Here is a 13650-nt window from a genome sequence, read left to right as displayed (position 1 = left end):
AGTCCCCACTACATCTGCTGTGTTCCGCTGCAGAGCAAAGGTTCCTGCCCCATCTCTTCCACACCCATTGGCCTGTGTCCTATAGGCCACCACCAGGTCTCTGCACTCTTTCCCAGCCTCTAAGAACCTCTCATCCAGCCTCTCCCATCTCCCATCCACTCTCCAGAATGATCTGAAAATGCAAACCTCATCCCGCCCCTTCCTAACTTACACTTTTGAATAGCTTTCTTTGCTGCAGAAGAAATCAGACACTGACACCGAGGCCCTGCTATGACCAAGAAGCCCCTCCCCCTCCCTCTCACACTCCCTCTGCCTCCTACCTTAGTCATCTACTCGAAACTCCAGGCTGGTGCATATGTAGACTCCTCTGCCTTCACCTCGGTGACTGACCTTCTAGGGCTGAACCAAAGTGGTCTTTCAGCAGCAAAATCTCCCTTGACTTTCGAGGTGAAGCTCAGTGTCCACTCACCTCACCATGTAGCTCAATTACAAACCTTCATCCAAGGACTTGAGTTCCGGGCAGGTACCAGTTGTCCTAGTTAGGGTCACTGTTGCTGTGGTGAAACACAATGACCAGAAGCAAGTTGGGGAAGAATAGGTTTGTTTGGCTTATGTTTTCACATAACTGCTCTTCCCCGAAGGGAGTCAGGACAGGACCCTAGAGGCAGAAACCAATGCAGAGACCATGGAGAGGAGCTGCTTACTGGTTTGTTTTCCATGGTTGTTCAGCCCACCTTTTTATAGAACCCAGGAACAGCAGCCCCGGGATGGCGCCACCCATAGGTGGTGGGCCCTCCCATATTTATCACTAATTAAAAAAAAAAATGCTATACAGGCCTACCTACAACCCAGTCTTTTGGAAGCATTTTCTCAGACGGGGTTCCCTTCTCTCAAATGACTTTAGATTATGTCAAGATGATGTAAAATTAGTCAGCATAGTGATCATCTTTATCCAGCTCGTGGCTGTATCTATCCTGGGTACACAGACTAATACAAAGAGATACTTGACAAAAACTGATTGGCTATGTAGTGCTTTGAGAAAGTAAGTAGCCGTGTATTTACCGTAACTGAGCTCCCAACCGTCTTTGAACTTTCCAGGAGCCACTGGGATTGAGGACCGACTCCAGGAAGGAGTTCCAGACACCATCGCTGCACTACGGGAGGCTGGAATCCAGCTCTGGGTTTTGACAGGAGATAAACAGGAGACTGCAGTCAATATCGCATATTCCTGCAAACTGCTGGATCAGACTGACACCGTGTACTCCATTAACACAGAGAATCAGGTAAGGCCAAAAAGGGACTCAATGTTCAAATACACAGCAGCCCCTCAGCCAACTCTCTGGATCCTGGATCTAGAAGATCCAAGGAAGGATCCAGAAAACATTCAGCCCCATACGCAATAACCCATCCACATATATCATAGCTAACTGGTTATTTGGCTGCAGCTGCTTATCAGAAACTTCTAGTCTTCCTACTTTACAGGTAAGGACACTGAAAGCCACCAGGCTCGTTCTCTTGCCCAACAGCTTCCCCCTACTAGTCTAGGAAACCCTGAGTCTAGAATTCTGCTCTCTTGCCAGGCTAGTGTGAGTCACATATACCACACCATTAACTCAGTTTTTTTGTCAATGTCTTGTCAGTTAAGATTAACCCGCCTTTGAAAAGCCCCACTTCAACTGAAAATATTTAGAGTTTAAATTTTCAGCACCAATCTGTGTGTCATAGAGCAGAACTCTAAGGGGGTAATGAGTTCAGCTGGTGCTTTTGATGGGTTAGGGGAGAGGGGGGGAGGAGGAGGGGGAGGGGGGAGAGGGAGAAAGAGAGAGGGAGAGAGAGAGAAGGAGAGGGAGAGGAACAAAGTCCTAAAACAGTCATTTCCACCTGGAGTACGTTGTGGTTTGCAAAGAGCAAGGGAATTGGGAGTACGCCATGTGACTTCTAACAAAGTGCCTTCCTGTTTATTGTGCGCATTTGCGTTAGGAAGGCAGTTTCTGTTTTCCTGCTGCAGATGTAGAAAGTGAAGTGAGGGGTCTGGAAAGTGAGTGCTGAGATGTACCAATGAGAGGGAGCAGGGGCAAGAGTCCGTGGAGACAAGAGGAGCACTTGTACCCGGGGGTGCTGAAGAAAGGGACCTAGCAACCAAGGATAGCCTGTGGGAGGCGTGAGTTGGAAGCCACCAGAGAGAGAGAGAGGGAGAGAGGGAGGGAGAGAATTTAGGCCTCTCGCTAGCTCATCTAGACCCTAGAATAAAAGTTTAGGAAGATTTCTATTTGGTTTTTATACCATGAAGAAAGATGCATTGAATATGTATAGATACCTGTCTACTTCCCAGGATCCCGCTAATCCGATAAGATTAGTCTTTCTCCGCCTTTTCCCTGGGAGTCATAGTAGACATGCAAATATGTTCAACCAGAACATGGGAATATACACTCTAAATCTCAGACTTATTTAAACCCCAGTTTAATATAATTACCTATTCGTTGAGTATTTTCTCCAAGGTTTTTAATTTGCCTCACTAACTATAAACATATTTGCATCTAGTATCTCTTTTGTATATATATATATATATATATATATATATATATATATATATATATATCTTAAAGCAATAAACAAGTTTTATGGAGCCTGCCCAGAACCCTAGGTTCGCATATACATAATGAGGGACTTACTATTCCATGAGTAGAAATGCATTTCAAATGAAACTAATAGTAACAATAATTTTTATTGTTCTTATTGACAACCCTTTAGGGCTTCATATGCTCCAAATAGCATACTTCTTCTCTTGCTTCCTCTCAGTTGTAAAGCAGGGATTAAAAAATACTTATTTTACAGATTGCTGGACAAATTAAATAAGACCAGAGGGAAAGTACTTACTTAGTCCCTACATGTGTTAGCCATTACTGTATGACAAGTTAGCCCCAAAGCTTAGCAGTCACAGCAGACCTCTATGATCCCATGGTCTGTGTTAGAAACCTAAGGGTTTCTGGGCTGGGGCCTGTGGATGAAGGTATCCGTGAGGTGATGAATCACCTTTCCGGAGATCTGAAGCCAAATACTGATTCCACTGGGAAGGATCTGCAGACCGGAAGGGACGCTGCTTACCAGCTGAACCTCACAGCTGTTACTAGATCTCAACTCTTGGTCCTCTGGGTTTTGTTCCCGGGCTGCTACACAGCATAGCAACTGGTTTCTCCCAAGGCAAGCCACTGGAGAGAGTGAGAAAGTGCTCTACAGTAGAAGCCCAACTTGTATAACCTACTTGGAGAAGTTACACCCCATTGTTTTGGTGGTGGTGGTGGTGGTGGTGGTGGTGGTGGTGGTGGTGTTTTGTTCTCTTCCTCAGAAGGAACTCATTAGGTGTAGATCACCATGCCTAGAAGGAATCCCTCCAAGCACTGTTTACTGTAGGTTCCTGATCAAACATTAAATGTTCAGTGACTAGAACCATTATGATTATAATCTGGAAATAAGCAGGTTCAAGGTTAAACTGTGAACTTTACAACTCCAGTGCCTGTGTGAACCAGTACCAGAAGAATTTATGTAATTGGAACCAAGGCCAATATCTAGCAAGAATCACCCCATTATCTTTCTAAGATAAATGTTCCTGTAAAACCTTATACCCAGAACCAGTTCCTTTGCCCACTACCCCCCCTTCAAGTTATGTGCACATCCTACTGTGTGCAACAAGTAATTTAGCATCTCCTAGTGGAGGACCAGGGAAAATGAGCTGGATTTGCTCCAGGAATCGCTCCAGTGATTGCTAGACAGAATTACTAGACCAAGTTTCTCCAAATCTGTCACTTCAGGAGAACCTTTGCAAAACCTACCCAAATTTATCTGTTACCTCAACTATGGCTCTTAATGATTTCATTTAAATTAACTCATATTCACTTTTAGAATAGACTTTTAGCATCTTGACTAATAAAGAAGTATTGTCCTTGACCACGGATAAATGAGCCTAATAGGGCTTAGGGGATGGCTCAAAGAGTAAGGTACTATGGCACAAGAATAGGCTGAGTTCATATCTCTGGCATCCACACATCAAGTAGGCATGGTGCCTGCCTGTTATCCCAGCACTTAGAATGACCCAGGGCAAGCTGACTAGATAGACCAGCCAAGTTGACAGTTCTAGATTTAGCAAGAAACCCTGCCTCCGTAAAGTGGAGCATGACCAAGGCAGGCACCCAACATCCAACTCTCTCTTCCACATGCACAAGACACCTTCATACACACATGCACACATGCGTACCTACATATTCAACAAAACATATGTAAACCTCCGTACCCAAACGCATGCATGCCACACTTGCAAATGGAAAATACAGTCCATCTGAGTACAACATGTTATTAAAGTTATTTATACTATTATCTTCTGTTTTCCCAAGCTTTATTTAAAAAGCAATGTTTATAAGAGTTGAAGAGATAGCAGAAGAATAATCAGTACCAAGATATGATTTTGTCAGTGATATAATTCAAAGCAGTAGAAAGGACTGTTAATTAAAAACTACTTCCTCTCTGTATTTCAAAGTAAGCATCATTTGAAAAATCATATAACTAGCGTGATAGTGGTACACCTTTAGTCACAGTACTTGAAAAGGGATCGCGAGTTCAAGGCCAACCTGGGCTGCATCAAAAGGCCATCTTAAAAAAACAGAAATGAAATTCACAGAGAACATTCTTTGAACCAGTAAGAACTCACATCCATGGTCAGTTCAGACCAACATGAAAAACACTTCAAAGCACAGCCCTTGAGACCCCTGTGGAATAGACCAAGAGATAAACACAGTGTGGTGGTTTGCTTTTTAAGTAAGAAAGCCACGTTTGAAGAAGTCAAGATCATGCCTCACTGCTATGTGAAGTTGACATTGAGTAAGTTACTAAGTTACTCACCGTTTCAATCTCCTCACCTCTAAATCTTTACCAGGAATAAAAAGGGCCAACAGGGGAGGCCTATAAGAGTTGGAAACCAGCTTATATAACAGTAGGAGATATTAACAGTATCTACCAACATATTAGTGTTGATTTTTACTTTATACCCACCTCAACTCAGGTGCCATCTTGCTGTGCAACTTTTACTTTATTCTTGATCATCTTCTCCTATTCCAGCCATTACTTTGTTTCTAAATTAGTACAGTTTAATGCTGCTTCAAATACTGCAGAGATATGTACAGCGAGCTTAGAGAAAACTTCCTAAGCAACCTATACGGTGGAGTTTTATAATTACTGAAAATAAAGATAAAGCTTTAATGTACAAGGTTGTTTACTAATGCTGTATTTTATGACTCTCTGCAGGAGACCTGTGAGTCCATCCTCAACTGTGCATTGGAGGATGTAAAGAGGTTTCGTGAACCACAACAGCCAGCCCGAAAACTCTGTGGGTGCCGCACACCATCTAAGATGCCATCGGCTAACTCAAGAGCTATGACTCCTGACGTTGGACTAGTCATTGATGGGAAGACATTGAATGCAATTTTCCAGGGGAAGCTGGAAGATAAGTTTTTGGAGTTGACGCGGTATTGTCGATCTGTCCTGTGTTGCCGCTCCACCCCCCTCCAGAAGAGTATGATTGTCAAGCTGGTGCGAGACAAGTTGAGCGTCATGACTCTTTCCATAGGTACCCAGCGTGCTGGGATGTGGGTGGTATCTTGGCAGGGATGATGACCTGGACCAGCTGTGAAAGCCAACAAGCTTAGGCTGAGGGCCATTGTCTTTGATAAAAATCACAGTCAAGATGTAGCTGTTAGGTGATAAAACGGGGAACACAATATTTAAGCAATGATCAAGCTCTTAGAACTGGCCAGTTAGCTAAATAAAGATCAGATCTTAATAGGGAAGTCACTGCCAACAAGGGCCTTGAACTCAAAACATGAATGTAGTTTTTTTAAAAATGTTTCTACCATAAATAGACAATGAAAAGAGCACTACTAGGAGATACCATCCAGTGCCCTTCCAGAATGAATTTACCCATGGTAATACCTATGGTAGCTAAGAATTTGCTATTCTTCTGAGGATAGGGGACTTGGAGGGAGATTTCAAAACCTTAGGTGAGCTTTTAATTTTGCTAGTCTCTAAATCAAAGGCCAGCACAATGCATATTCTTAATCTATCCTGGTTGATTGATGCTAAATTACTCAGAGAGGCATGAACTAATAAGGTCGAAGCACAGAAATAAAAACTTTTCGCTGAGTACCTCACAGGCACAACAAGCCTATTTTACAAGGATCTTCATGATCTGGTCTCCACTAACTCTCGGACAGTGTCTCCTATTGTGGTCACCTTTCATTCCTCAGCACAGGGCTCTTCATGTTCCCTCCAAATTAAATCACTTGCCATTCTCCTCACCTCTTACCTATCTTCCCCTTTTCTGGGATTCTCATTTAAGCCCACTATCTTTTGTCCCTTCTGTGACCACCTCTGCAATATCTCACAAATTCCTGAAGTCTGTTTCCTTCCCTACTTGATCTCATGATCAGCACATTCCATACATGTAGTAAGTAGAGTCACTCCCTCCTCATCCCTCAATCCCCACACATCCAGGTCTCGTTTTCTGTAATTTTAGTTGACTTTGGGCCTAAAAGAAATGAACATTGATGAGTTTAAATAACTATTAAGGTATATTATTTTAATTTACTATCATATTATATGTTAGTTATTTTTAACGTTTTATTAGTCATAATTTATGGATTAAAATTTATTATTATTACATATGTATACAAAAGATAGTCTGTAAAGTCTACTACTCTCCATGATTTCATACACACACTGGTGGTCCTGAGAGGTAACCCTCACAGACTAAACTACTGTACTTAGGGACATTTCTACAGATGGTTCTAGCCTCTCTTCTTTATCTGGTCTTCTAGACATCTGGAAAATATGTCCTTCCCCCAGTCTTCACATGCAATATAAAAACTGAATTTAAAAACTAGAGGACCAGGCACTGTGGCACATGCCTATAATCCCAGTGTTTAGGAGGCAGAGGCAAGGAAGACCCAAAATTCAAGATCATTCTCACCTACACGGAGAACTCTAGGCCAGGCTGGGATATATAAGATCCTACCTCAGAAAATGAAAAGAACAGATGCCTAGCAACTCCATCCCTACTTTAATGCTATGAGTTGTCCTCTTCCATAATTCAGATATACCATAGGCAATAGCCCAGCCTATATTCTCTGAGGTTAGAGGTCGGTGTCACTCCCACAGAAAACAGAAACAAACCCAACCAGGCAAGAAATAGCATGATTCCACACCTCTGCTTCTCCTGGTGTGCCAACGGAAGTTAAAGCTGAGATTTATTCTGCCTTCCAAAGGATTAAAATTATGGACTGCTGAGCTATTGAGAAAAGAATGCTTTTTATAACAACAAAGTCTACCTAGAAAGTCAAATGCGAGATTTTTAATTGATACATACTTGTATAAATTTATGGGGTACAATATTAATGGGAACATTTTAAAGCTCAATATACTTGTTGCCAAGTAATTAAGGGAAAATTATCCTCTCTCCTCTCCAATTCCATATTTTCTGTGATAAACAATGTAAACTTAATCATAGCTTGTATATGAGATGCTTTTAGGAAACAAAAATTGGGACCAGGAATGGAATCTAGTCAACACAGTCCATAATAGGCGTTACGAAAACAGCCTACAGGCTGGGTCCAGACTACTACATATTTTGTATTTTTAAATGTAAAATTTATAACTATCAACCTTTCACCATCAACAATTATTTGACTTCGTCTCGTGGTTTACAAAGTTTAAAATATTTTTTGGATCCATTAGAGTTTAGCTTCCTGAGCTCTGGCTTAAAAGATAAAGCATTGAGGAGTATTGGGATCTGTAGGATGCTCTCTCTGTATAGAGCTGTATGTGGCTTCTTAATTAAATAGAACTTCACCCGCCACATTCCAATAGATAGAAGATGGCAGCAGTTTCTGCACTGGACGTTGTAGACACAGAGGTTCTGCTTCATCAGAAAATAGGATATTTGATAGTCCTGTTAATGGAGGTAGAGCATGTGGCGTGTAGCAGGGAAGGTGTTTTCATGGCCTTACCTCTGGTTTCATGAAATCTCAATTCATTCAATGTGATTAATATATCTCAGTCAAAGAAATAAGTGAGTCGATCTCTTTTTTCTCTATTCATACAGAAAACTGAGTGTCATCCATTACTTTGGGCGTTATGCACAGTCTCTGATGCTCTGGCTACCCCAGCATTCTAGTCATCTTGGTATGGTAGCTGGTTCAAGTCAAGCTAAGGTAGAGAAAGCTCTACCTTGTAGTAGTTACCTATTTGTCATTGTGATAAAATATCTGGCCTGACTAGCTTCAAGCAAGGAATTTTTATTTGACTCATGGTTTGGGGCCGTTTCAGTCCTCTTCTGACTACTCTGCATTCTCCTGATGTGGGAGGCAGGACATCATGGTGGATGATCTAGGAATGTGACTCCATGGTAGCATTTGTTCTAGCTCTAGCACACACACACATACACACACACACACACACACACACACATAAAACATATTGGTAGTGTGGTGGAATAGATGTGCTACCTCATGGCAATCAAAAACTGAAAGAGAGACAAAAAAGAGCCTGAGAGAAGGCACCCTTCAAAGTCATGCCCCAAGTCACCCATTCCTTCAGCCAGAACCTACCTCTTACCAGCTCCCAAGAATGCCATCAAATTATAAATCCATGAACAGATGGTTCCACTGATAAAGTTAGAGGCCTTGTGACCCGATCAATTCTCAGTGAGTTGATCCACCAGCCAGAGACCAAGTCTTGAACATATAAGCATTTTAGGGAACATACCACATCAACGTTCTAACAGCCTCTGAATCAGAACAGAAAGACCCGAGTTCTAGTATGAGTGCCTTAACTAGATGGACTGTCCTGACCAAGTCTCAAAACGGGTCAGAGTCTTGATTTGCTCTTCAGCAAGATCTTTTCTGACATTTGCAAACACCTTTCTGTAAATTGTAAAGGACTCTTTTGATCACCACTGGGGAGGGGACAGTAAAAAATATTCATTAAAATGAATAGTTTAAAAAAGAAGAAGACAACATTCAGACCAAATATTGTAGCAATGTTATCATATGTAGAAAAACATTGAAAGGATTCAGTTGTGCAAATGGGGACACTCTGAGATTTCTTATCACCGAGCAATTGGACAAAGAATGAAGGCACAATGTGACCTCTCTCCTTCCAGGTGATGGAGCAAATGACGTAAGCATGATTCAAGCTGCTGACATTGGCATTGGAATATCTGGGCAGGAAGGCATGCAGGTAATGTATGACTTAACTGCTTTTTCTTCGCTGATCTCCTTTACTTTTCCTGGAGATCTGAGAAATATCCCTCAGTGCAGAATAAATCATCCTTTGAGCATCATAAAATTATTAACTGGCAGTCAGGGGTGTCTTCCATGCCTCTGTATCCTCTGTCATCAAAGTCCTACCATCTGGTCCTCCCAGAAACAGAGGGACACTGAGGACATGTGGCCTTTAACAGAGACAATGGTAGCTATAGTCCAAGGCTGAACAGCATATAAGGCTTTCTCTGACTCCACATATCCTTCTGTGACCTCCATAAGGAGTGACAGAGGTTGGGACGTTTGGAAATATTTTATTGACTAATTAATTTGTACAGTTTTATGGTGTACCTAATTCTCTAAAAATTCTATTTAGAACAAGCATACTAAAGTGAGATACTGTTCTTTCCCACTAAAACAGACCCCATTTTGTGAGTTTGAACCATCAGTGATCATAGTCTCACCACCAGGGAAGATACTGCTTAAATTCAGTGCTGAGAATAAGAAAGGCAGCCATAGTTCATTATTACCCTTCAGGTGGTTACCATATGCCAGCAATGTTGGGTACTTCATATTTATGTGTTACCATGTGGAATTTTAATAATAATAATAATATGTTATAGATTGGTAATCATCTTTTCCAGACAGTAAAACTGAGGCTCAAGAAGTTGAAGTAATCTGAAAAGTTTTCATACCAAGATTTCTAACCAAAACATCTAAACCTCATTTTAAGAGACCTCTAGACTGTATCTTATTATAAATAACTCCAAGGACAAAATGTCCATCCTAGCACCATGTAGATGAGCTTCCCAACCAACAGTGTCATCTGTAAATCATGCTAATTGCCTGCTTGAGGGATACCCAAGGGTGCTCAGGGATTGGAGAATCACCTGGTGAAGATCAGTTTCCTGGTTTGCCCCTAGAACAGATACTGACACTGGGCTTTAATGAATGATTATTACATAAATGGACAGAAATGCGGGGCCAAGTGGAGTATTGGTCCCTCTCACTTGCCCTTCTTGGATTCTGGTAATATTTCAGCTTCCAAGAAGAGAGGGAGGGATGTCTGAACCCAAAGTGCCTCCCAAGAATGTTGACACGATAAGGGATCATTCAAGCCTTGAATGCTGCAGACCCAGAAGAAAGCATTGTCCTCAAGGGAGCATCTTTGGGGTCAGCGATGGTTGTGTGTGAAAACTGATGTCTCCGTTCTTCCCTCCTAGGCCGTCATGTCCAGCGACTTTGCCATTGCCCGATTCAGCCACCTCAAGAAGCTGCTGCTCGTGCACGGCCACTGGTGTTACTCGCGCCTGGCCAGGATGGTAGTGTACTACTTCTACAAGAACGTGGTGAGTGTCCCCTGTGAAACCTTCCACTCAGGCCTTGTGGTCCTTATAAGAACTCTGTGTCCTCAGAATAGTGGAGCAATCATTTCAACTCAAGGGAGCTAGTCCTCTGACCTGGATTTGAGATCTCACTATCTATGTAACTTTGGACAACACTACATTCTCCATAGGTCATAGTTTCCTCTATAATTTTAAAACAGGAAGGAGGCTGGTATTACTTACTGTGATATTGTCATAAGAACTGGCTATGCTTTGTGGAAAGCCCCTGGCACATAAGAACAGCATGAATGCTTATGAATATGGATCCTGGAGTCAGATTAAGTGCCAACCTAGATTCCCATATTTGGTAATTGTCTCCAAACATATGTTTCTCCATCCGCAAAATGCAAGTGATAATAGTTCCTGTCTCTCATGTGCCCTGTGCTGGTCAGCGCCTCACCAACGTGGCAGAATATCTAGGATAATCAACTGACAATGATGAAAGGGTTGTTGGGGCTCATTCTTCTGGAGGTGTCAGTCTGTGGCTAGTTGGCTCATTTATTATGGGTCTGTGGCCTGAGATAGTAATGCTATGGATCCCAGATAAATGTTGATTTCTCTCCTGATAAGGCCCCAAAGCAAGAACATGCCAGGTGAGCTATTGAAGCCATCAAAGGCTCTTGTTTGAAAAGTCCGAGATTAACCGTCAGTTTACCAGTGAGATAGCGAAACATAGCTGGACTAAGGGATGGAGCAAGGGACGGAGTTTCCATTGCCTTCTTCGAGGATCTTTGATCCAAATAGAATTTGATTCCCTTTTGTACAAGGAAAACTGGACAGTTAACACTGGGATGATGGAAGACAAACATAGTGGCCTAAAAATTATATCATTTTCCTTTTAGTCCATTGTCTAAACATAGTCATCCTTATTCAGAGGTGACTGTCTCTGTCCGAAGTCCAACACATACACATATGTAAAAGAACAGCACGACAAAAACAGTATAAATTCAGCCGACTGGGTGGAGATATTGTCTCAGCACTGTCTATGCAAGCAAGTCACTCCGTCTGACTTGAGATTCACTTTGAACACGAAAGACTGTTTACTTAGAATTCAAAACACCCTGCTTCATTTTTGTCTTTTGCATCCAAGGAGTCATTCTTTTGAATCAGCACCGTCTCTTCTCTGCGTTAAATTTGTGAAGCGGAAAGGCAATCTCTCCAGCCAGCCACGCTCTCCAAGCTCAAGTGATACTTATTTCTAGCGCGTTGCTAAGCTCAGAACTGCCATACTGATGCGGTATTATCTCCCAGCTGCAATTAGAGGGTGGGGAACTATGACTTCCATATCCGAAACCAATTCCAGAGGGATTAAAACCCTGCCTGCTCTGAAATTTGAACAATGAATTAATTACTGTACTGGAGCCTCTAGGGTAGATGAGCAGGCACCCAATCTGAGCCCATGCTGTCATGGGGTACAGTGTGCTTGCCCCCTGGGAGATGCAAAGCCTGTAGCTAGGAAGGGGAAGTGGAAACCAGTCGCCAGGGCAAGGATATACTTTGTGATGTTAAATTTTCAAGATGAGTTATCAGGACCAAACAAAGATTCACTTCGTCCATTCAGATATCTATGGAAATGTCTGCTGTGTTCTAGGCGGTGTGCTAGCCACTGGGCATAGCGTGGGGACTGAACCAGGGAGAGTATTTCCTTGCTCTTGGGAGATATTTTGTCCACATAGGGACAACAAGCTTCTTCCCGTAAAGGCTAGGCAATAAATACTTTCTGCTTTTGTTGGCCATGGATGTCTTGATGTATCTTACTATGGAACCCAGAGATAGTATCAGGAAAGGTCCAGAGTAGCTAGAAAGAAAGAACTTTGGAACTTCAAGTACTTGTTGCTAGCCTTCAATTAGGGTAAAGTGAAGCTGGGTGTCTTGGAGCTATGAAAATCATTGCTATGGTATTGATATTTATTAATAACCTTCATTTAGGGATGTTAGTGATACCGTCACAGGTGGTTATGACTAATGGCAAAGGATACCGCCCATCTAATGCTTTCTGCCAGGTTTTCTATTAGGTTCATTGAATTTTCACTTTCAATATGTCTTTCTTTTACTTCCTCTGAATCTTAATTTCCTTGATAAATTTTCATTCTGTGCTGTGACTTTCCTCTCTAGCACCCCAGCTGAAATTAGCTGCCTGTTTGTATACTCTTTTGAAGTTTTCAAAACCTTCTCCCAGGCTCTTACCGACTTGAGCATTTTTTAATTCCATGGATGAGGAATTGTATTACCATGAAGAGTTGCATTGTATTGTTTGTTGAATTTCTGTCTAGAAATTTGTGTACATCTCTTTAAACTCAAGTTGGAGAACCTTCGTACTGAGCTCTGAGCACTGCTCAGTCAGCAGCAACAGAATTTCACCACACAGGGTCTAGAAATCCATTTAACTCAGCTACAGGTCTGACTCTTCTTTTCTTTTGACTGAGCTATATATTTTTCTCTACTCCCCTATCTTCCTCCCTATTCCCCTTCTACCCTATTCTGTTCCCCCTACAAACTCCCAATTGACTCAGGAGATCTTGTCTTTTTCACCTTCCTATGTAGATCCATGTATGTCTCTCTTAGGGTCCTCTTTGTTGTCTAATTTTTCTGAGGTTGTGGCCTGTAGGCTGATTTTTTTTTTGCTGTATGTCTAAAAGCCACTTATGAGTGAATACATATTATATTTGTCTTTTTGTGCCTGGCTTTCCTCACTCAATACAGTTTTTTCTAGATTTATCCGTTTGCCTGTAAATTTCAAGTTATCAATTATTTTTTACCGCTCTGTAGTACTCCATTGTGTAAATGTGCCACATTTTTGTTTTCCATTCTTTGGTTGAGGGGTCTCTAGTTTGTTTCCAGGCTCTGGCTACTACAAATAATGCTGCTATGAACATAACTGAACACATGTTCTTGTGATACAACTGAACATCTTTTGGGTATATACCCAACAATGGTATGGCTGGGTCTTGGGATAGATT

General features: G+C 41.9%; 1 protein-coding gene across 2 annotated transcripts in view; it reads left to right on the top strand.

The window, feature by feature from the left end:
- Atp10b (ATPase phospholipid transporting 10B (putative)) overlaps nucleotides 1-13650 on the top strand; it is a 102111-nt gene that overhangs the window by 73752 nt on the left and 14709 nt on the right. For both annotated transcript variants that reach the window (XM_041676112.1, XM_041676113.1), the window contains 4 exons: nucleotides 1099-1283; nucleotides 5296-5617; nucleotides 9206-9282; nucleotides 10529-10654. In XM_041676112.1, coding sequence (XP_041532046.1) covers nucleotides 1099-1283; nucleotides 5296-5617; nucleotides 9206-9282; nucleotides 10529-10654 — 710 coding nt within the window. The remainder of the gene's footprint in view (nucleotides 1-1098; nucleotides 1284-5295; nucleotides 5618-9205; nucleotides 9283-10528; nucleotides 10655-13650) is intronic.

The sequence above is a fragment of the Microtus oregoni genome, unplaced genomic scaffold (genome assembly GCF_018167655.1).
Source record: "Microtus oregoni isolate MIOR12 unplaced genomic scaffold, Mior012 000027F_ref0000203, whole genome shotgun sequence".
Classification (NCBI taxonomy): Eukaryota; Metazoa; Chordata; class Mammalia; order Rodentia; family Cricetidae; genus Microtus; species Microtus oregoni.
Note: the sequence above shows the minus strand (reverse complement) of the source record. Positions and strands in the feature narration are given on the sequence as shown.